Raw genomic sequence first — 26440 nt, forward strand, 5'->3', positions numbered from 1 at the left:
TACTCTAAACCATAACATTTTAAAAATATTTTGACTTATTTTGAGCTGTTTACGGACATTTTTAGTTTCCAGGTTTTTTTGTTTTTTTTTTCTATAAATATAAATTATATTTGTTGGGTAAAAAATCTTGAAAATTTAATAGAAGGCTCCTAATACATTGTTTCAAAAGCAGATGAAAAACATTAAAAAATCTGTTGTCATAATATTTTTTATAAGCATTTAAAGTTCAAATATTGACAAAATACGTAAAGATGACGAAAATGTGATTCATTATTATGAGTTAGAAATTCATTAAAATTTTTCTTTTTAAATCTTGGATTTGAAAATGCTTTAAAAGATTCCTCCTAAGTTTGTCTACCTTTATAAAAAAAAATGTCTTCAAGATACATAGAAAAATAAAATTTTTATGAGCGTTTGAAGTTCATATTTTCACAACATTCGATATTCACTCGATTTCTCATCCAACGATTTTCTTATTTTGTTATAATTCAAAAACGAAAAACCGTAGATACTTACATGAAAATTTCACCGAATGTTTATTTTATCAATTCCTATACTTGATAAAATTTTTAAAATATTTTGACTCGTTTTGAGCTATTTACGGGCAATTTAAAATTTCAATTTTTTTAGTTTTTTTTCTATAAATATCAATAAAGTTTTATTTGTTGTGCCAAAAAGCGTGAAAACTGAATACAAGGCTCCTGATATATTGTTACAATAGCAGTTGAAAAATATTAAAAAAAACATGTTTTTTATAAACATTTTAAGTTGGAATTTTGACGACATTTATCAAATTGAGAATTTACCATTTATTTAGTACCTAGTTAAAAATGTATAAAATTATATAAAATATAACTTTTATAGCTAAGCATTGAACATTTAAAACAAGGTTTCGCGTAAATAGGTCATTAAAATTACTTATATGCTTAGTAATATCATTGAATTCAAATTTAACACAATCCATTACAGTGACCCACTTGTAACCTACTGTACAGCAGAGCGACATCCACTTGTCCACCTTTTTAAGACTGATTTTCGTTGAATACCAAGTTAACTAGGTTTCAGACGAGGCGGTCTTAAATATCTATTTTTTATATTATGCATTATGATTTATGAGTATTGAGTTATGCTTATGACTACTACTAAAAAAAAAAATATCAAAAATCACCTCTGGCCAAGCCTATCAAGCTTGTCAATCAATCATAATCCGTTTTCAAAATTAAAAACCGTCAAACCAAATTCCTCCAAGTTTTGTCTGGCTTTTTGGTCTAAGAGTCACTTTTTTTCATTGACTGGAGGCCCCTTAATAACTTTTTAGGATTGCAATAATATACATACATTTTCTGTAGGTTAGGTTAACTAATTCATATTAACCATTATGTAGGTAAGTGTCCAATTATTAGGTAACTAATCAATGTAAATTATGAATTTCTATAATTTTAAAAATTCATCATAAAGATGTCATTAAATTATGGTTTATACTGACGCTAAAAGTATTTTGTACCTAGTGAGCTACTTCTCTGCGGGCGTGCCTGGTTATTATATGTAGGTAATCACTGCTTATACATTTATTATTCTTATTTATTATTCTACCTAATTTTGTTTTTAATATATTAATGCGTATTATCAAATTCTATTCTATTTGAATTGTTCCATAAATGTAGTTACTAATAAGTTACTTTTAATGTATTATTATACTAGCTTTGGGGGGTTCAGACTGTATTTTTAAAAATAAAATAATAACACGGATCATTTAGATTCTAGACAATTTGGATAGGTTATCATCTGGGCTCTAAAGTATATAGATAGGAACATTTACTGTAGTGATTAAAAATAACATCTTCTGCAGTTACATGATATATATAGATATGTATTTAGTATTTAAGAATCCATAGCGTAAAAGTAATCGATAAATATAATTTATTAAAATTAAAAAAATTCACATACGTTTATACAAGAAGTGAATATATAATTAGGTATAGGCGTGTAAACATATATAATATTTCGGTGACCAACCATGTAGGTATATATAATTCAATACTATTTACGTGTTAAAAATTACACATTGCAGGTACCTATTAAAATATTCAATTAAATAAATTATCATGAAATTATATAGAGTGAGGAACACAATTTTTCAAAAACACATATATTGGGTATTATTATTAAATTATCTTGTTGCTTATTCGTTAAAAAAGAAATATTCCCAAAATTAAAACCGTACATGCTTGTGGTGCGCGTACCTATCGTAAACATATTATATATTATATTAAGTATTATCTATGTTGTTGCATGTATATATATTATCATCATAATATTATTATGACTGCTTCGGGAGATCTGCGATACGTTCATGCGGAGCCGGAAGTTTCTCCCACGACGGCTCGACGTCCCAAATCTCTCTGGCGTACTCGGTGATCGTGCGGTCGGACGAGAATTTTCCGGCGGACGCGATGTTACGGATGCACATGCGTGTCCATTTTTTCTGATCCTATAAAGTAAACAGATTGACGAAAAAAAATGTATTAAATCAATATAATATAATATGCTACGCGCATACCAAAAAAAAAATCATCAACATCGGTACCCATATTGGTATAGGTAGTTATGCCAAATGACCAATATAGGTAGGTATATACCGTTACAGATAAGGTTATTCGCCTACAAACGCATATACGAAAATATTATGGACGACGGTCCGAAACATAGTTTCAAGATATAATCACGAGCGAACTTTACTCGCAGGCAGAGCGTGGGACCTGCGCAAGGTGGCACGAAATAATATTGAAAGAGTAGCGCGATATCAACAATTTTTTTTAAGATAAGGGGGCGCGAAATTATCATCTAGCCAGGAGCACTACTATATTGCTCAGCCCAGCTCTGATCGTAGGGATAGGGTTGACTTGCGGGGGCTGAACGGTTTAATACTCAAATTATTAACCCCTCTAAAAATAGTACGTATATTACTGTGATGGGAGTATTGCATCATAAGTGACTACTCCCCGCCGTCCTTTTGAAAGTTTTCCATTCACCAGGTGTCCGGTCATACATTACAATATCGGTCATTATAACCGGTAATGTATATATATATACGGAGCAGAAGAATGCTTTTGCACGGTTGTTACACGCGTATAACATATTATAACACTATACCTATATTTTTAGTTGGACAATTTAAAAAATCTCGTACTTAATGCTATTTTTATCGTAAAATGTCGACTTGATATTTTATAGTATGATGATTTTTAACTTGAATACTTTATAATGATTGTTTTTGTGATAGAAAAAAGAAATTATTTATTAATTTTTTATTGAAGATTATAGGCGGTTTATTCAAGTCATGGCTGTACATTTATTTAGTTGTTGTAGGTATCAATATTTAAAGAATATACTGACAATACTGTATTCTGAATACACAAAATAATTAAATTATAGTTTTAAAATATAATATTATTAGGCATCAACTAAGTAGGTAGGTTTCTTTTTTTAATGCATATTTCTAGGTTTAAAAACAGTACTTTTTAAGAGCTTTTTTCTGTCTCAAATTATCATAATACATCAACACAATTTCTTTACATACCATATAAGTCTCGTTGACCTTATCCTGAGCTTTGATGTAATCTTGGTAATCAGCCAACAGGAAAAATCTATACAATACAAAACGAGAATAATACGTTGTAGTATATACCTATATATAGGTATTTTATATCGTGATTCGTGGCTAGGTAACAATATTTCCAAACTACAGAAATAGGTAGTGAAATATCGTAAATAAATGACGATCGACATACCTGTCCCATTTCAGGAGGACGTCGACGATGTCCTTAAACTCGTCGTGGTTGTTGGGGCTGAAATATCCGTTCTGGATTTGGTCTACGCACTGTTTGAGTTCCGGTATGGATTCGTAGTACGTATGAGCATTGTAGCCTTTTCTCTTTAACAATTCCACTTCGTCGACGTTCATCCCGAAAATGAAAATGTTTTCGTTTCCCATCTCTTCGGCCATTTCCACATTTGCACCGTCCAACGTGCCGATGGTAAGCGCACCGTTTAACTGAAAACAAATCATTTAACCGTTAATTCAGATATATGATGTGATATTGCTAAACACATTGAAATGTTTATTACGATTCAATAATTGCACAAAAATATACCAAACATCGATAGGGAAAAGGGGTTAACGTGAATTTGTTCGTCTATTAAATCCAAAAATAAGCCCCCTTCTCCTAAAGTTAGAATAAATATCTGAAGCCTATAATATGATACAGAGAGTAAAATATATATCATCGATATTAAGCGTCGTATATACAGCGTGCACATTAATGTTGAACAGTCGCCTCGCAATTTAAACGTCATTAATATATATATATAATCGATTGAGGTACAATATGACACATTATAATTAATTATAATTGCAAAATTTACTATACCATGAATTTCATGTTGCCGGTACCAGATGCTTCGGTTCCCGCAGTAGATATCTGCTCGCTGAGGTCCGCGGCCGGTATGATTTTTTCAGCAAAAGTCACTCGATAGTTTTCCAAGTACAACACCTTCAGACGGTCTCCGACCACCGGATCGTTATTGACTACGTTGCCCACGTAATTGATGAGTTTGATGATTTTTTTTGCCATGTAGTATCCCGGAGCGGCCTATATAAGACATGACAACAACCAAAACGCATTTATGTGAATACATTATATACGCGTTATGCAATATTATATATCTACATTACATCTATACGTCCTACACAATTTCAGTATATAAAAACGCGTGAGCGTTTGCGCACTTTATGGATATGGGTAAGTACAGTGTACCTAATCTCGGTAACTCGAAGCTCACGGGGAAAAAAAAAATTCGACTTACTAAAAATTTCGAGTTATCAAAATCGTGTTATTGTTATTTGAAGGGGAATTTTATTTGTTCGAGATGTCGAGAATTTCGAGTTATCAAGGTTCGGGTTACCGAGAGTACACTATTAACTATAATTTCACCGCTAACAGAAAAAAAAAAATTATCCGTAAACAGATATATTATATCAAATTATTTCACTCGTCCGACAGTCCGAGTGAATACGTGCGATCGATGGGTTGGAGACGATTTATAGTGCCACTACTACGCAAAGGCCCACTACCCGCGGGAATTGTAAAAATATGTAAATGGTAATAATAGTTATAACGTTTTATTTTATAGAAATCGAGCGATTTACCTTTCCACCGATCATGACTGTTCTCGGTACGTACTCAGCGTCTGGGTTTTTCTTGATTCTGTTGTAAAGTGTGATGATGTGCAGGCAATTTAAAAGTTGTCTCTTATATTCGTGTATTCTCTTCACCTATATATATACACAACATGTGTCGTTTGATTAGTATAAGAATATTTAAAAAAAATGAGACCTTGCAGTATTAACTATATACAGTCTATAATATTATAATTTATAATAATATAATAATGTTTATTATATATTATATAAATATATATATTAGTAGTCTAAAGTAGGTATACCTGGATGTCAAACATTGAATTGACGTTGATTTTGACGTTGTACTCAGATTCCAACCAATGCGCTAGTTTCATTTTGTTTTCTTGTTTGACTTTTTGCACATCCAATATGAAACTTTCATCGTTTACAAGTTCGTTTAAATTTGTCAGCTCGTCCAAATGCGTGATCCAATTATCACCGATTCTCTGAAAAATTTAGCGAATAGACGTAAATCATAAGTCATAACATTATAACAATAATTTATTAACACCAATAAGTTATACGAAGTTAGTTATTTAAAAAAAGGTTTAATAATACAATAATTATTGTCATACCTCTCCAATGATATCTGATAAATTGGGGTTGCAGAGAAGTAACCATCTACGTGGGGTGATACCGTTGGTTTTGTTTTGGAACTTTTCTGGTGTTAATTCGTAAAAGTCTCTGAACCTAAAATTCAAATAAAACAATTAATATTGTAATATTTTTTTTAAATATTTAAATGGTGAAAATAATATTTGTTGCAATAAAACGGTTGTAGTTCATATTTAATATGTTGTATTATCAAATACACCAACATTTTTGAAAAATATTTTATAGTAGGTACTTATACGATGCTATAACTTATAATGAACACTTTTTGAAAGTGTCGATATGGCACGAATTTTATGCATATAATAGGTATGTTTTGTAAATAATGTGTAGATAATAATAAAATATATATTATGATATTATTTGATAATAATTACAAGTCATTCTTGATGATGTCTGAATGAATACGAGCTACACCGTTGATGGCATGAGATCCGACGATGGACAAATGGGCCATATTCACTCTCTTGTCACCGTCTTCTTCGATCAGCGACATTCTCTTCATGCGAGCATTATCGTTTGGCCAACGTTTTTGGACGTCCTGCGAGAACACGACATTTTAGTAAATCGATTGATTATTATAATATTACAAAAAGTATTAACGCAATAACGCGGAATATCTCGGGTTTAGCTCGCTGTCATTATTACTTGCAAGTGCAGGAAATTGATTTGATAAATGATTTGCATGTGCCTCGGTAATATGCTGCTCATCAACGACACCGACCACCGTTCCAGTGCTTCGGGCAATACGGTGTGGTTAGTGTAAGCGCAGGTCTTGACGGTGATCTCCCAAGCGGCCTCCCACGACAGACCTTCGATGTCCATGAGGATCCTCATCAGCTCCGGGATGGCGAGTGCCGGGTGGGTATCGTTCAGCTGCAGAGCCACTTTGTCCGGGAAATAATTGAAGTCGGTCCGGGGCTGTGCGCCTTTTTTCGTCGCTTTGAACCTCCGGATGATGTCCTGCACAAAATTGGTGACGGTCAAAAACCCAGTTTCAAAATTTTTAAATTACATTTGCGGTGGTAAATAATATATATACACGGACTATATCTACAGAAATAACCATTATAACGAATAAAATAAGATTTTTTGGAAACATGTTACAATAATATGTTGTTTGTATTTAAAAAAACCATTCTTTTCACTTATAATACCGAAAGTTAATGTAGTCTAACCAAATAATGAATGACATCCGCCATGTATCATGTATAATATGTATATTACGTACTTGTAGCGTGGCTGAACACATGAAATATTCCTGTTTCAAACGCAGCTCTTTGCCTTCAAACAAATTGTCGTTGGGGTACAGAACGCGGGTGATATTTTCAGCCGTGTTCCTATCGAGAACGGCTTGAATGTAATCACCGTCGTTGACTATAATATAATAAAAAAACAATCAATTGATTAACGGTTTTTTTTTTTGTACGGATATTATCCATAACTGTAGCATAATATATAGATCGAATAAGTCGAAAATCCTCAAATATATTTATAGTTTATAATAAGTTTGTGATTATTATTATTTATTTTTTAGATACGATTTGACTTACAGAACTTCAGGTTGAATTCGACGGGAGATTTGGCAGACCACAATCGCATGGTGTTAACGATGTTGTTCTGATATCCGGGTACTGGACTATCGTACGGCATCGCGAACACAACCTATAAATTATGCGTAAACAGACGTTTATAACAGAACGTTCGTATTAGAACAATAATAATTTTAAAATATACAATGTACAACCCTACGATTTATGATGATAGTATTATTATGCATACTTGAGTGTCGATCCACTTTTTGCCGGTCGGTGTGTCTACTACCTTGCCAAAGAAATGAATTGGTAACATATACTCGGGTCTAGCCTTTTCCCACGGGTTTCCAAACCTGAGCCAATCGTCTGGTTCTTCGGTCTGCAATTTGCATTATACAGAGCGTAAACTGATGTGTGTATAATATTATATTATAATGTATGTATTAATTTTGAACTTACCTGTTCACCGTTGGTTATCTTCTGAGCAAATATACCATACTCGTATCTCAAACCGTAACCATAAGCTGCCAGGCCAAGAGTGGCCATGGAATCCAGGAAACAAGCGGCCAAACGACCTAAACCACCGTTTCCCAGACCGGCGTCCTCTTCGAGATCTTCCAGTTCTTCGATGTCTAATCCCATTTGATACAATGCTTCGTCAACACTACTTTGAATGCCGAGGTTGATCATGGTGTTCTGAAGGGAACGACCGACCAAGTACTCCAAAGACAAATAATAAACACGCTGAAAACAAAAAGTAATCGTAACATTATTGATATGTATTATAGATGCACATACTGTAATTGACTGAACTGACAGCAGATAAAATAAATAGTGTTTAAAATCAAGTAGGATTAATATCAAACCGATTTTAAATTAGTATTTATTATAATTTATAATTTCCTAGTTCAAATTGCTTACATTTTTTATTTTAGAGAGAATAAACAAAATAAGTTTGTTTTTATTAAGAAAAACGAATATTGAATATTTATAATCTGTATAATTATAAATACAATAAGTAATATCATTGGATTATAAATAATTTATTATTAATGGTAATATGTATGCAAAAAATAACAAGGCTTGACGGCTTAAGTGAAGGGTATGATGTAACGCAAGAAGTTTAAGAACTATCTATACCGGATATAGTGAAATTAAATTAATACTTTTTACTAAATTACTTATATTTCTTATAGGTATGTTTTTATATCACTACATTACAGGAATATAACTACAGAGGGTTCTGTTCCAATTCAAGCCCGGATTAAGGATTAATGCTCACGGGACACCATGCATTAAGTGGGCCCACTTCAAATTTAACTTCAAAAACTTGTATCCCTACATTTTTACGACTACTTGCTTTTCTATGTATAAAGTTGTATAATTTTTTACTATATTACTACGTATAATCGTCAATCATAGATAATAAAGATTATCATATATGCGTACGATGTAATTCACAACTCCTGTTTTATAAACTTCATCATAGAATATAAATTTTATATTTATTATAATTTAGTCATTTTTCGTAATATCAAATTAAGAACATTTTTATTTTATAATTACTAACTACTAAAATTATTTTATTTTTTTGAACGCATTAAAAAATAAATATTTTGGGGATAAAAATAGGCCTCCTAAATCAATGGGCCCCGGAACCGTGCTCCTCCTGGATCCCCCCCCCCCCTCTTAACCCGGGCTTGTGTTCCATGCTAGCTTCGCTCACAAACCATTTTAGTTCTGTCCTCTGTAATACCTAACCTTTATTTCTTCAATAAAAATGAATATTCCAACTAAACATTCAAGCACATAGTACTCTCTCTTACTAATTATTAAAGTTTAAAGTATTATGATTTTTTAATTTAATAATGAAATTATGTCAATTTTCATGTTATATTGCTTTGCTTGCAGATAGATAACAATTTTAGAACACTGGCGTAAATTTGGACCCACCCAATAAATTATTCGTATAATCACATGGTCTTGAACCCTTTTATAGTCTATATAGTATATTAAACGTCTAGCGAAAATAATACAGAAATAAAAATGTTTTTACGTTCATCTGATGAAAAACGATTTTAAATTTTTCCTCTCAATATCTAAGACTAATACTCGTGTATATATATCATAGTAATAAAAAAAATGTAACCAATAATTGGTAATAGATCATGTAAACTTACGATGCGTCTCAATGTGTTATTTTATTATTTTTTTTTTAGAAGCCCGGAAACTATGGCTATTAGCTGTTTTTATAGGTTTGCGACTGTAGGGGAAGGTACGGTTGGTTTTTGCACGCGTATGTATACGTGTGCAAAGGATTTGCCACTAGAAACCGGATGATCACTGGCCGGTGCTTACTCTCAGATCGCGATGGGTTTCTAACGTGTTTCTATCATTGAGTTTATTCAGAAAACATATAACAAACAATACATTTCTAAAAATAAAATTTAAAAAAATTTGTTTTAATTGGTTTATTATAGGCTGGGGTAAGTTTTTACCCCGTGTGAGTAAAAGTGGTATAGGAAACGACGAGAGTTATGTTTTAATAATAATATAAATGTATAATTATTATTACTGATGCACAGTTTTTTGTTAATTTGCTCAGAGTTCTTAACTCCGTAGTAGTTAACAAAACCCGATGCATATCTATAATGGGTAGTAAAAATCATGTATACCTATCTTTAAAATAATTTTGAACGTTTCAAATAATAAAATATAAACGAAAATTGTACCTACATTTTATTCTATAAATATCGTTCGATTAAAATGCAAACGACTAAGAATACATCTTTGATCTGTGACCTATAGCCACCTAGGTATGTTTTGGCGAACCCTGCTGATCATTAAACACTGTCATTTATAATTGACATTGTTGACTTTGAAAGAATTATATTTTGACATAGGTACGTCCTTCTATTATCTATATACGACTCAATATTATATAGGTAGTATCTATATAATAATACATAAACCCATAATATATACATGTTATAAGTGTCCATAATTGGTGAATAAAATGTTAGAAAATTAATTTCTTTTTAATATAGGTACATATCAATGTAAAAAATATTATGAACATTTACAGCATTTTTTTGTATTATTCACTTTGTATACCTACTATATAATGCAACAAATAATAATAATAATAATAATAATAATAATACTAGTTATTATAGGGCATAATAATATTTACATACAATTCATATCAATTTAAGTTACCTATACCGAAATCTCTAAACTCTAAGACTATTGGAAACTAAAAAGTTAAATGTTTAAAGTGAGTACAAGTGTAACGACACACAGTTTAGGTTTTAGGTAATACCTATAACGTTATACCTAAATACTTTTCACAACTTATCTCATTTATTAGAGATGCGATGGAAATATTAAACTATAAAATATAATTGTACCTATAAATATAAGTTATAATATAATAATCCATATTGTTTTCGATGTACTAATAAAAAGTTATTATGTGTATTTTATTAATATATTATTTTTCAAAGTCATCATTAGGTATATAAATACCGATAGGGAACCGGCACACAATCAATAGGTAAAAACGGTTAAAATTTTATTACGTCCGTAGATAAGAAATATCCATACAACAATCAAGAATATAGAACATGTGAAGTTCGATTACCGATCATGCCTAACATGTGTTTCTTAACGTACAAAAAATATTAAGTAATAATAATCTGCAAACTATTTAAACTCGTGTACGCATGTGATTTGATTCATACTATAATATTAAATTTTTTTCTTCGAATAAAAAATCGCGTGCAAATTGACGTTATTGAAAAATAAAATCCCTGTATAATATACAAAACCATTAATGCGATAACCTATTGGAAAAAGAAACTTAAACAGAGCTCAGCAAATAATTATAATTAGTGAAGAAAGTATATAGGTACATATATGATTATACTCGTGTAAACGACTACAACGATATCTCCAATAATAATAATGTACAAAACCGTTATCGTATATTACGAAATTATGATCGATTGATCTATAAATTATTGTAAAATATGCATAATATAATAGTAGGTATGATTCGGTGTAAATGTCTACGCCTGCAGATCGACTCCGAACTCTAATAATATTATAATAGGCATAATATCGTATCGGACGTTCAGAAACTCGTAGTGGACGACCTACACATGCCCGCATTGCAAATAATATTATACGTTTCCTGATTATTACACTATAATGGTTGGTCAAAAATTGGAAACTATAATTAAATATGAAAATATGCAGCGCGCGTTAGTTCAACTTCGCTGTGTGATGTAAATTAGCAGTCATTCGCGGATATTTTTAGAAAACTCGTAAAAATATACATATTGTATCAACTGTGGAGACGTTCAGATCTAGGTCGTGAGACGGGACGAACAAATCTGAGAAAACGATAACGTTTGCCTCGTAGGTACCTTTGGATCGGTGTCGTGATAGTGTTGTTGCGTTCGTATCCACCGAGAAGTGAGATTGTCCCGGACCATGTAGGCCAACGCGAAAAAATAGTCCCGGGCCGTGGCCACGTTTCTGTCCTTGACCAGCGTGAAGTGCAAGTGTCGGTTGAACGACTTTTTCATCGATATGACGTCCTCCAGACCGGCGATTGACGCCACGCTGATTTGCTTCCGGAGCTGTTCGATGTTGGCCAACGGCATGATGACGTTTGCGACGATCGACTGGTATAATAGGTATATTTTACGATTTCGGTTTTTTTTCCCTATTGCGTGCACCGATCGCGTTATACGAATCTTAAACGCAGAGGTGCGAATAGATGTATTAAACAAATAACGTAAAGGGATATCGGAGATCGGACGCGATAAAGAATATTATTATCGTTATGCCGGCACGAAAGTGCGACGACAACTGAGCTAACAGACTTGACACGATCGTCGCGGTAATCTCGCGACGAAAATATAATAATCCACTCGTCCAATAACTTCGACGTGCGGATTGGCGCAGCAGTGTTGACGAGTGTCGTACAAAATATCATCGATATAATATAAACATGAGATATACCAATATTATATTTATATTTTATATGCCTACAATATATTCGATAAACCGTTTTAGAGATAATGACTACGCTGAATTTTTCAGGAAATGTTTGTGGTTTTCAAAAAAAAAACACTAAGTTTTTTCATTTACCCACAACTTAATATGTTTTAATTTTAACATCTGAAATGGAATACTTCTTCAAAAGAAATTGTGTACGTAAATATCATATTGAATTACTTTTTTTTATTTATAAGCCTTTAAATGTTGACGATTTGTTTGTAAAAAAAAACTTTATATTTTAAAATAACAAAATTAGTGTAGCCAATAAATGGATCACTCCGTATATGTATATAAATGTAATAGTTATCTATCTACGTTATACGTCACGTATTGACGCATTGTATATTTAATTATTGATGTAATCTTACTTGCGTCGATATATATATATAATATATATATAAAAAAAACAACTCAATATTATTGATTTTACAATATTGATATAGTTGTATGCCTCTTATATTGTTAAACATATATGATATATTTGTTTTCCACTAGGACGAACAAATTTGGCATCATGCACTATGCAATATTAACGAGACGACCGCGGTGATCTAAATTTATCAAAAGTACAAATGTTTATTTAAACAACTTCGACTATACGTCTATCCCTATACTAAACTTAAAACAATATCGTATTCGTATATGCCAGAAAATTAAAAAAAAAACTTCTATAATAATTATTTCTCTAATAATTTATCTCTAAGATTATTTGACTCGTGAACAATTATGCGTACCTATACAAAGAACAACTTATTTCAAAAGTACCCAATAAAACAGTATATAGGTATGTACCCAAAAGGGCGACGTACCCGCATGCGTACACACATGGCAAATTTTCGTTCAACGGTTTCAATAGTGTGCTGTTAGTTTTGATATTAGAGTGAATTGACCTATTATAAAATGTAAAGATACGATTATTATCTAGGGCACGACGCGCGACTTAAGCTTCTTTTATTAATATTATTATTTTAAGTAAGCTATGACTTTTTTGAAACTGAGCAGTAAGCTCACTATTGAAACTGGCGAACGAAAATTTGGTATGTCGTACGTGTGTAACTGTTTAAGACGGAGACGTAAGTGGGTACGACGTCCTCTTAAGTAGTAAGTACCTAACTAATAAAAATTAACGTCTCTCAAACGTGCTACAGAGAAAATACACAAACACGCGAAGTGATAATAATATATTATAATATTATGTACCTAGTGATTTTTTGAAATAGCTTTTAGTTGTATAAAAAAAATAAAATAATAACATTTAAAGATATTTTTCCAGAAATTCTTTTTTTTATGAATTAAGATGCACGTAATAACATAATTTTAAAACTTTTTTATTAATTTACCCTTAGACTTTTGTAACTTTTTTAGGAATACATTATTTAAAATAAAAGGTTATAAGCGAGATTCTATTGATATTAAATCATTTTTTCATAATGTATGCAAGAGATAAATTAAATTATTTTCTAATAATTTATTTTTGATTTGCGTGTTAACATATACGTTTAAGTTTTGAACATGCGTTGCACGCATAGGTATAAGACAGATATAGTTATTGAGATATATTACAAACAACAAATTCATATCATTCAAAGATTGTCTAAATCATATAAATTCATTTCCAATTATATGATACCTACATTAAGATATAAATTATTATTTTAATTTTAAAAATGGTAATTTACATACCAACGGGTTAACCAAGCAGCCCACCTCCATTATTCCCTTTAAAAATTATTTTAATCGAGTTCTGAGCCAAATTCTTTTAAAGTTTTTGTGTATACTTGAGGTCCATTTTCAATTACTTAAATTTAGGAGTGTTCTCTCAAACATACAAACTTATTTTTTTCAAATGAAAAATTATCTTTTCTAGTTTACACTGTAAATTATTAATCAGATGACTTTTTAAAAATATTGATTTAAAATGGAAATTGAACGAGAAGTTCTTGAGTTATTAAAATTGTGTAAGTATAGGTACTAAAGATAATATCATTGATTGAAATACTAGTAAATACTAGTATTTATGATCAATGATAATATAGGTTTGGAATAAGGTATGATTGATGATTATACGAAAATGTTAGTAAATAGTAACTTATATAAATCTATCAACTTTTTATAGTGTGTAAAAATTATCGGAGGATAATCAATACAAGATCCAATATTACATCTATTTTATAGTTACTTATATTTATAAATAATTATGAAGTACTATTATTAAGGAGATATTGGAAGTTAGCATGCTCGGTGAATCGCCTTGTATATTTTTTTTAATCTGCGATCACTGTTCAGCAATATTTAAGAAGATTTATATAATGATAAATAAGTATCTATGAATAGTTAAATAATGCTCAAGCCTCAAATGATATGATCTATCCATATATTATTATAATCACCGACTTTATACACCGACATTTGATAATGTATAATATAATAGATAAATAAAATGTATCATGGAAAAACATAAACATGCCATTGTATAGGATATTGAAAATGCGCTATGGATTGTTAATAACTATTATTATAGATATAAAGATATTATATAAATTATTCTGTAACATACAGAGAACACTCTGTTCAACCTTTTTTTTTCTATCTACCTATAAAAACGAAATATTAAAATATTAATACAGCACAGAATTGAAGGGGAAAAAATTATAACCCGTCCAACAAGTAGCATCAGTTGGTAAATTATTAACATTAATAATGACGTAAAATGTTATACGATATAATAAGGTATAATTTTTAAAACAAATTGCATTTTATTATATATATTATTAATATATAATATATAGGTCAATCTCGTTCAAAAGTCAGCAAATTTAGGTACTGATAAACAAATCTGATATTCATGAATCACGACTATAATAGGTACACAGGGGCGGAGTGGGAACCAAATCCAGGCCGGGAGTTTAAAATTTATCCAGGCCACCCACCAAAAATTTTTTTCTCTCTACGCTCGAATTTTGTTTTTCTATTCACCTATTTCATAACTATTATATAAGTAGATTTAATTCTAGTGCAATTTATAACTTGAAAAAAAAATTAATTTTTTTCAATGAGTTAAGTTAATTTTTTTTTTTTTGTTAACTTTTAAATTTAACTGAAGCCTGAAAGCAATTTAATTGAATTAACTTAACTAGCCAGACTTAATTATTTTCATTAAATTGCCCACCTTTTATTAATATACTACTAATACCTGAATGTCTGAAAAATAAAATTTGTAGGCATAGTTTAATAGTTGAAACCAACGAAATATTAATAATTAATAATTATATATCGTGTTTTCATGGTTTAGGTATAGTAGGTATAAGGTAATAAGTAATAAATAAATACATAAATTATAAACAATATTATAAAAATTAAAAATGGTTTATACATTTATAATAATAATTTAAATAATAGTTTAGATTTCTCACCAACTGCATTTATGATAATATTATTATCAATTTCCATGAGAATTTTATTTTCAATGGCCATTAGCATAAAAGACTCAAGATGTTCATTGGTCATTGAATTTATCAGCCGGTTTTTTAAATATTTCAATGTTGAGAATGACCTTTCACAAGAAACTTGCGTAACAGGGAGGGTTAAAATATATTGATATGCTATAGTTAATGTCGGGTAAGCATTTGCAAATAAATTATATTTAATTAAAACATTATAACAACATATTACACAGTTCTTAGGTAGGTATACCTTTTAGAAAAAATGAATCTAATTGATTACATTTTTCAGCACATTTTGCAAGTAATTTTTTGTTTTTTTCGCGATCTCTTCCTGCCACCCCTTTCCTTTTTTTATTCATAATTACAATATAATATCGTACGATCAATAATATATAACTTAAATTTTCATTAGAGAGCAAACAAATTAACATGTTAACAACAGCTGGATTAATAAAAGGAAAAACGTGAATAAACGACACTGTCGACACGCTCAACAACAAGTGAACAGTGTACAAATATCAAACACTAATGACTAATTTGTTTGGGCTTATTATAGATATTATTTATAAAAATAACAATGACCAAAGTAAAGGGACCAATAATACAAAATTAATATGTATTATCATTAATATTGATTATATTATTATAAATACTAATATTTTAGACATTATTAGTATTATTAGTTATTATTAGCCATTAGGCATTGGCGCATTGCTATATTCGTCGCCACTCTGCAGTCCTACTACAGTCTACAGAAAAAGGGTACAGATAAACAACTTGTCGGTTCAACAGGTGAAAATACGTCGAATCTGGGTGTCATGTTATAAAAATAACCAGCCTATATCAATATAATATTGCTTTAATTTTATTTAATGTCTACATTTATGTACCAAATATTTTGTAATTTTATATCCAAAGCTTTCTCATACGAGTATACGATTGTACGAGGCTATTACAATGTTCTATTATTACATTAATAATATTTGTAATACAATAGTTTAATAGACACACATTTTTGACACATTTAGCATTTAGCATTAACTAATATTTTGTAAATTAAATTAAATTAAAAAAAAAAAATCTAACAAAATGGCCAGGCCACCAGGCCATAGTATGGTCCAGGCCATCTGGAAAATTCCCATTTCCAGACCGGCCACTCCGCCCCTGTAGGTACATCACTATATCGGTGTAATATATATACCACAACGCTATTAAAATATTATAATACCTATCTGAAACTCTGCACATAACGATTTAAATTTTCTAATTACATTTTATTTATAGATTAGTATAATTACTTATGTTGTTTATATTATATTATAATATAGTTGATACCTAAATACAAATCATAACACTGTATTTATAAATCCTATAATGTATGATTTGTTTTAGGATTCAATAACTAAATCATCTCGTGTACTCGGCATAACAATTTGACATTAATTAAGAGTATTTCATAGCGCACTGTTTGTTTTCTGTCCCTGAACACACGTAACATAAACAAAACGCATTTACGCAGAATCATTTTTTTTTTATGTTTATGAGTCATTTTTGAGTAAAATGTCATATTAAAAAACCGTTAGAGAATAATATTTTTGAGGGTATGACATATCAATTTGACTAAATATTGTCTCGAAACAATTTAAACATCATTTAAATTCACACATTTTTTTTTTTTTTTTTGAAAGTCGAATACAAAGTTAAATAATAATAAAATATAAATTTAATATGTCATACCTTCAAAGATATTAACCTCTATTATTTTCATAAAAAAAACGATTTTAGGTGAAAGTGTTTTATCTATTATGTTATGCGGAAGGTCTGAGAGAAAAAACAAATATTGTGATCACATCCTCTTAACCATTTGCGTTAGTTTTGAGTTAAAAATATATAACATTTTAACATAAAGACAAATATGTACAAATATAATCAAACTAATAAACAACAAAAATATTGGCGTTTGATAAAGTAAATAGTATTTAAACTTTGAAGTACCTATTCAGCGTATTACTAAGTGCATTTTAAACTGTATTTATTTAATTTAATATCCATAGTTTTATAGTTTTGTAGTGCATTAAATTCATAACATTATAATTCATAATTATCAGGTATAAAAAAATTATATTTTGTACTTTAAAAAGCTTTTCACATTTTAATTCTAATGAATAGTAATGGAGTCATTTTGTTGTAATGTGTAATGATATTAATAGTTGTATGCAGATAAAAAATGTATATGATGGCGTGAAAGGGGGTGTGGGGGAAAGCCCCTATATGGCACCCTAATATCCTTAGAAGTTATGGATACAGACTTATTAAGTTTGCAGGCCGATTAAGATTCTGCACAATATTTTGAACACAACTTCTAACTCTGCCCATAAAATTGCTATGATCTAAAAATGCAGGGCGATTAGTGAGAACTAATTAGTCACAAATGCAAGCATATCATTTTTGTTCTTTAAAAAAAATGTATAACTGTCTAAAAAATTTAAATGTTTAAAAAATTAAAAAATACCCGAAAGTTTCATAATAATTTAATTTATAGATGCATCATAGAAGTGTTTGAATTCTATTAAAATAGAAAATAATAATTATATAGCCGATATAACCGATGAAGGTTCTAATTTTAGATTTTTTGTTTTATACAAATGAAAAAAAAAATACTTTAGAATTTAGAACACCAAAACAGTAGGTACATATTAAAAAAAACTCGTGCCATCATCTTCATTAAATTATGTGTAACTCTTACTATAACAATAAATCCTTCATATCGTTGCCAGATTATCGTGTGTATATATTTAAAACCACCTTCAACAAGGTTAAAAGTCAATAACCACGCGTTATACGTACTTACGTATAAACAGAATCATTTTCGTAAAATATTCAGAAAAAAATGATCAAAATTTAAAATATATTTAAATTCTGTATTATGGTCGATACTCGATAGTCTGTGTGTTATGTATAGGTGGACAGATATGGTATTGTATTTTATTTTATTTATACTATTGATAGGTACTAGTACATTATTTTAATATAATTTAATTGGAATGTCCAATTAAATTTAAAATAAATGCCATAGTCAATTATACGTTATACGTATATAATATAATATTATTGTCACGCTATTATTTCACCTTTTAATTAGATATCAATTTACAATTTTAATTTAGATAATAAAATGGTGCAATTATGTATAAATCGTGATCTAAATTTTAAAATACGTATTACATAATTGATAACTTTTGTTAGTTAATAATTTTTGAGTTTTAATAGTATGATAAAAAGAAGTGACGTTTTTATTTTTATTTATAGTAATGTTACTTGTTAGTGCTTATAGTTTACAAATGTGTTACTCACAGACATCGTCTGTAGAGTCAAGTTTAAAGATCAAAAGCACAGAATGTTTGATAGACAGTTGCTGACAATTTTTTTTAGGTGTTCAACACAATAAAATGTTCGAACGTTCTCGCAGATCAAAAATTAAATTCCAAACACTCGATTGATAGTTTGTTGAAAATGTTAGTACATCTATATTTTCTATTTTAAATCGATAAATTTATCTTCTAATTCTAGAATATGATCTTAGTATAATCAGACACATAATATAATATGAGACCGATGTCTGTTTGCAAAATTACCGGATAACTCATATAACAAAACAACTGGTATGTATAATGTTTACGTATTCAATATAAGTATTTTTAAATGTTATTAAATATTTACGAAAACAACAGAAAAATGGAATAATCCAATGTCTCTCAAACAAAGAGAAGAAGTTGTATTAAATCGCCTCAGAATAGTAATACACACTACACACATGCCCATCTCATGAAAAAAGAGCCATCAAGAACATACCAAAAATGCGGCTACCCAACTTCAATCAAATACATTATCTCAGAAATACGGATTGCAGAGACACACAATAAGAGGCCAAAAAAAATTTGACATACCCGAGCACCTTCACTTTCATTTTTATTATTTATGAACGATATTAAATTGTACAATTTAGTTTTAAGTGTATGTAATACAAGCCAATAGTCCTGATATCGAGGCTTCAACTTCAATAAATTTAAATAAATATATATTCTACAAAGTATTATAACCAACACTAAAATAATATACAGCACAAGTTTCAAAGTGCACTTTGATATTATTCACATTCCTATTTGGCTATTTATTTTCTTTCTTTTCAACGATATTTTATAGGGGCTATATTAGAAACAAAAATTATGATATTTAATGTACACACTACGACCAAAGGTTGTTTAAAAATATCAGATTAATTATGTTGTTATAATTATTAACCAGTATGTAAGTACATACACAATTTAGCGTTATCGTTGTTGTAAAAAAATACCGTTGTTTTTCGTTGTACATATCAAATGACTGAGAACAAACCCGAGATTGCGCACGTAATTCCCCATTACCATGATACCATGGCAGTTTTATTTTCAGATATTTCTGAATAATTAAAACAATAGCTTATATGATGATGTGTGTTAGTTGTGGCAGTTTGGATTTTTTACGACACCACACCAGTCAAGTATATAAAGATTGATAAAAATATAGCTAGCTAATGCAGTGAAAAGTGTAAACCGTCAAACTCAGAAATTTGCACAGTATGTATTGGAAGATTTATTGACAACTATCAAATATATTACACATTTCTAGAAGATTTTCCAGCAACGTATCTGTGAGTACCTATATAATATTATATAATTACCATCTAGTGATTATTTATCGTGAATCGTGAGTATAGATAAATATATAGATGTCTTACCACAATGTTGCTTAAACACGGTATACCTACAAACAATTCACTATAATATTACTTTAATGTTAAAAAAAATACAATTTTAATTGTCTGATAAGTAAAAATACACTTTACGTTCACATAAAAATAAATTACTATTTACTTTATTGTGTTTTTATGTTAGTTATTTATTGAAATACATTTTTTTTTTACTATTTTAACTAGGTTGTTATTATTATTTTTTATTACTTACTAATACATTTCTAGATTTTAAGATAATTTTATTAGTTTTAAAATCACGAACAATTTAAAAAACCTTGCTTTTATCTAGTTATAATTTTCGTAAATTATTTATTAATTACCTACTCTAAAAAATTCTAAATTATTTATTATGTTAACTTTTTAAGTATTTTTTGTAAATTTAAACTTAAATTTAACATTTTGTTTTTGCATTACTTAAAAATCTAAAATTGTTTGTTTATATGGCTAATTTGTGTTAATATTTCGAGTTTTAACAGTGCTGCCTGTTGAATTATTTCTTTACGTTTGAAATAATAAGTACATATAGGTATTGTAAATGCAACTTTTAAAATATGTTCGATAGAGTATCTATGCGATGCATTCAAACAAATTTTGAAACATTTTTCTTGTGTAGAGTATAATATTTGTACAAATACAAGTTAAAACATTAATTTCGAACAGTATCAAAAGCATTATAATTATTAATTTGTATTGTTGCATAATTACAACCCGTAATTATTTTACATAAATTAGATGATTAGTAGTGACTAGTGAATGTAATAGTAAACATTTATTTCATTTAAATTATTCAATTCGATTAATATAAATATTATAATCTGGTGTGTTATGATTCAAAACGTGTAGTTTTAATCCTGCTTGTAGGCTGTAGCGAGTGTAGTCTATACATATTCCAAGACGAGCATAATATAATATTATAGATAATATATCATACATAAGTTCACGAGTTAGGTGTATTTTTAAAAATGGAACGTGACGAGCTCACTTATTAATTAATTTATTAATCTATTACCAAGACGTACATAAAATACCATTGATTATAAGTGGTATATTATTATAGTATACATAAAACTCTATAATAATAATACCAATTACCAATAATGGGCTTTATGCCTATATGACATGAATTTCGCGACAATAATTTCCATCCATTCGCAGAGATTTTGTAAACGATTGTGTGATTTAGACAATTTAGTTTAACAATTTAGCAGAACTGTCTCTATTGTGAGTTGTATTATATTTTATTTGAATGACACTAGATAAATAATTATATTGGAAATCACCATGCATGATTTAAGAGGACACTACATCCGCATTTGTTGTCTTCGTATTACAAGTGCATAATATGGAAAATTTACGCTCAGCTGCAGCAGTTATCGTTTAGATCCATTATATTTTTAAAAATTAGAGCGAATCAACCTATTATGAAAATGAATGGTAAGAACAATATCTGTGTTCGTGTGTCAGTATTTTACGATAGGTAGATCAGTTTTTAAATGAGTCATGAGCATTTTTAAATAGTGCTATTTTATATACGCAAAACTCGCTACGAAATTGAACTATCGTAACAATCCGACATACGAATAAAGATAATTTTCTTACCATTAAGATTTAAGTTTCATAATAGGTCGATTCAATCTAATTTTTAAAATAACGTTTACTGCTGAGCGTAAATTTTTCGTTAAATGTTATTAATTATTGCAGTAGGTTAACAAATGCGGTAGTCTTCTAATCTTTCAAATGAATATATTTAAATTTTAAATCCTGGGGTTTTTTTTATTATTATATTTAAAGACTATTTTAAAATATTTAATATTCAGATGATTTTATCATTAAAGGAATTTTCTTTTACAATATAATTTATTTTTTTAAATGGAATTTTTTGTTTTTACTATCATTAATAGTCATTATGATAATTTGAAAATATATTAGTAGTTGTAACCAATATTAATCTAGGTATTAAAATTTTATAATTTTTAATGTATCATTATTTATGAGTTTAATAACTAATAATTTTAGATAGACACTAGACTAAATATGACATATAGAGGGTGAATCACCAAGCATGCCCACTTCTTATTTTAATTTAATTATACATTTTTTTCAGATTATTGACATTTTATATACTACTTAAGCCTTAAGGAGTGATCTTTGGTGATACTCCCCTATTTTTACCGTAAATTAATCAACAGATAATTTTTTTTGAAATTGTTAAATTACTTTATTCAAAATTTGAACGAAAAGTTTTAACTATTGATAGATTCATATTAATTACTAAAATGATCAAATTGTCAGAGTTCTCATATATTCTAAATTTATTATTATGGATCTAATATCCTTAGTAACTATACAAAGTTAGATAACTCAAAAACTATTCATTCAAATTTTAATTTTGATACTTCAGTCTTCAGAAAAATTATTCGTTAAATACTTTGTAGTTGAAAAGAGGGTTTCCATTTGAAAAACTGGAGTTTGTAACACCACAAACTACTTCTTAGGTAGTATATAAAATCTCGAGAATCTGAAATTATGGTCTCTAAGTATATTATATAAAATTTCCAAAAATCAGAATTTGAATAAATACATTTTAAATGTAAAAATGGGGGGTAAGTATAATTGGCGAATCACCCTGTTGATTGTATATTTTATAATTTATGTTAGACTATTATCAGAAACTACTCGTTTAAATTTCAATTTCGATTTTAAATAGATCAACAATCACCAAAATAATTTAAAAACATTATATTAATAATTTACTATAAAACTATAAAAAAAGGAGATTGCATCGACATTCCTCAAATTACCAAAAATATTTAAGTATTTTAAAATGTGGTCTTTAAGTATACTTAAATATTCCAAAAATCAAAATTTGAATTAATACATAAATAATTATTAAAGGATTTAAGGATAAAATATTGATGAGCAATGCATTACTTGTATATCGCGTTGCTGGATTTATTAAAATACGAGATTGAACAGCCAAGATTAATAAATTTACGTTAACAGATGGATGTACCGATATAAAGAATATTAAAATATTTCAGTACCTAATAATATAAAATACGTAATTATTGTAAATATCTATAATATATAGCATACAAAAGTTGACATTTTTGAGATAATTTAGGTTTTAGGATTTTTTTTACGCGTTTTGATCAACAAAATAATCGTTTGAAAACTCAACGCCTACTGACAATATTTTGGACATCATATATTATTATTATTATTACTTGTCAGTTTGTCACAAAGTGCTGTACAACTATAAATTTATATATTTATCATAATAACCTATCTCGTGTAATATGAAATACACATAACATTAACGACTGGCACTCACCTTCGGGTTGACTGCGTAGTGGTGCTGTTGCGTCCTGATCCACCTGGATACCAGGCTGTCCCGGACCGAGTGCGCCAGCGCGTAATAATAATCCCGGATGGTGGCTACGTTCCTGTCCTTGACCAGCGTGAAGTGCAGGTGCCGGTTGAACGTTTTCTTCATGGCCACCACATCCTCGACGTCAGCGATGGACTTGACGCTGATCTGTTTGCGCTTTTCCACCTTGGGCTTGCTGATCTGCTGCACCGTCGGCATGTTGACGATTTTTCAGTACAATCTATACCCGTGGAAGGTTAGAGGAGGTACACGTGTGTGTTTTAAACAAGAAGTATCGCGATATTTTCAAGTGCAGTATGACGTGGTCTCGAAAGATTTTCTCAGATGGTTTTTGGAAGACGTGCCAGGTCGTTGCCGTTGGCCAGTCGCTGATGTACTGTGAAGGCTGAAGGCACGCGAACAGTTGTTTCAGCGTTACGGCTTCGCCATTAAAAGTTTTGAAGATAAGAGCGCGTCCGATAAACCTACAGAGTAATAATACTACTTCAACCACTTATATTCTTCTTATTCGTCTCGTCGTGATAAAACGCTGCAGCCAACGCGCATAGAACCGATAAAATATATAATATCATTATTTATTATGCAATTTATTAATGTATAGACATATTATATAGATACCTCCTAACTGTATGGCAAATAACTGGCCTGGCTTCAAAGTACAATATTATAATTACAGGCTATGGGTTTACTGTTGGTATAAATTCTATTAAAACACATGAAACGGTATGCTAAACATTTTCCCTTGGAAGTTGGAAGTTATCGACGTCTAGTGTGTATGGTTAAAACGATTATTACTTTGTACTAAGACAGAGTGAGACATCCTATGAAATCAAAAATAACACATTTTTCCTTAACACAATCTTTGAACTTAAAGTATTACAGAAAGACATAATAGAAATATAAAAAAATAGATATTATGGAAAACAATTGAGACTTTACTTTAAAAATCAATTAACTTACCTATCTTATGAAGAAAAATCAATAAATTTGTTTAATTATTTTAAAATACTATAAAGGCACTTTGATTATAACATAAAATAATTATACCTACGCACAATGTACAATGAATTTCGTACTTTTAGTTTAATCTTTGTTTAAAATGTTGAGATGACTCAGATTTTTTAATGTACTCTAAATAACTTTATGAGATTTCAAATGTATAGCCGAACATATATAGGCATATATATTTTAAATATTATTAGGTACCATTAGCATTCAAGTTCATAGTTCAGCATTATAGTTCTTAGAAATCGTTATATAGTGGTGATTGGTGATTAGGTATATTGTGTTAACCTATTGACTTTGCACAGGTATAGATTAAACAATATAATATATTATCTAATTTTAGATTCTGAGAGTGGCAATGAATATAATGATTTTACAATGGTGAGTGTTTTTTTTTTTTACTATCTATGTACGATAAATAGTAGAAACAATGCGATTCATTAACAATTTTGCCAGTTGGTACATTTGACATGTCAAAATAGAAAATTCCAAATATTTTACAAAATAATCGAAAAATAAAACAACAACAAAATAGATACATCAAATAACCATCAAAAAGTTGTATGAACATGCTCTGTATATATCATGATAAAATGTCAGGAATATATTTACTCTTTTTGAGCTATTTATAGGCATGAGAATTTTTTTAGATTCTGAGTGAAACGATGAATGTATTGATTTTACAATGATGTGTGTTTTTTTTTTTATTTTTTTTTTTTATTTTTTTATTTTTGTGTCTGTGTACACGATAAGTAGTCGAAATAATGCTTCGATTTTCGACTTCAGTATCTTGTTCGATGGGAAAGTGAATATCGTTGGTGCATTGGGGAGGTCAAAATTTTAATTTCCCAGTAGTTTTCAAAAGCGATGTGAAAAACAAAAGAAAAATTAAGGAAAAACGGGAATTTTTACGCAAAATCGATTTTTAACAAAATCGATTTTGGTTATTGGTGTAACTCTAAAAAAATGACCGTAGATGCATGAAATTTTCACTGGTTGTTTATATTTGCATTTTCTATACACAATACAATTTTGAAAATAATTTGACTTTTTTTGAACTGTTTACGGACATTGTCAGTTTTCAGTTTTTTTAAATTTTTTTTCTATAAATATCAATAAAATTTTATTTGTTGGGTAAAAAAGCTTGAAAATTTAATAGAAGGCTCCTAGGTTATTGTTTCAAAGGCAGATGAAAAAAATTAAAAATCCTTAGTCACAGTTTTTTTTTATACACGTTTAAAGTTCAAATTTTGACAAAATACGGAAAAATCACGAAAAATAGCAAATTATTTTGATGAGAATTCATAAAAATTTTTCTTTTTAAATCTAAGATTTGAAAATGTAATATAA

The 26440-nt window shown here is 29.2% G+C and overlaps 1 protein-coding gene across 2 annotated transcripts; it reads right to left on the minus strand.

The window, feature by feature from the left end:
• Positions 1-1903: 1903 nt before the first annotated feature.
• On the minus strand, positions 1904-24503 carry LOC132948467 (glycogen phosphorylase). 2 transcript variants are annotated; one of them, XM_061018926.1, is made up of 14 exons: positions 24029-24503; positions 7849-8133; positions 7637-7768; positions 7408-7519; positions 7086-7231; positions 6503-6817; positions 6232-6395; positions 5818-5932; positions 5506-5688; positions 5210-5335; positions 4431-4652; positions 3792-4054; positions 3581-3647; positions 1904-2491 (listed from the first exon to the last, which is right to left on the minus strand). In XM_061018926.1, exons 1-14 carry the CDS (start codon positions 24281-24283, stop codon positions 2321-2323), a joined length of 2556 nt encoding a protein of 851 aa, XP_060874909.1. In that variant the 5' UTR covers positions 24284-24503; the 3' UTR covers positions 1904-2320. The 2 variants fall into 2 exon arrangements, with proteins under 2 accessions (XP_060874909.1, XP_060874910.1); XM_061018927.1 differs by lacking the exon at positions 24029-24503 and adding an exon at positions 11820-12275.
• Positions 24504-26440: the final 1937 nt, after the last annotated feature.

Source organism: Metopolophium dirhodum, chromosome 7, assembly GCF_019925205.1.
Source record: "Metopolophium dirhodum isolate CAU chromosome 7, ASM1992520v1, whole genome shotgun sequence".
Classification (NCBI taxonomy): domain Eukaryota; kingdom Metazoa; phylum Arthropoda; class Insecta; order Hemiptera; family Aphididae; genus Metopolophium; species Metopolophium dirhodum.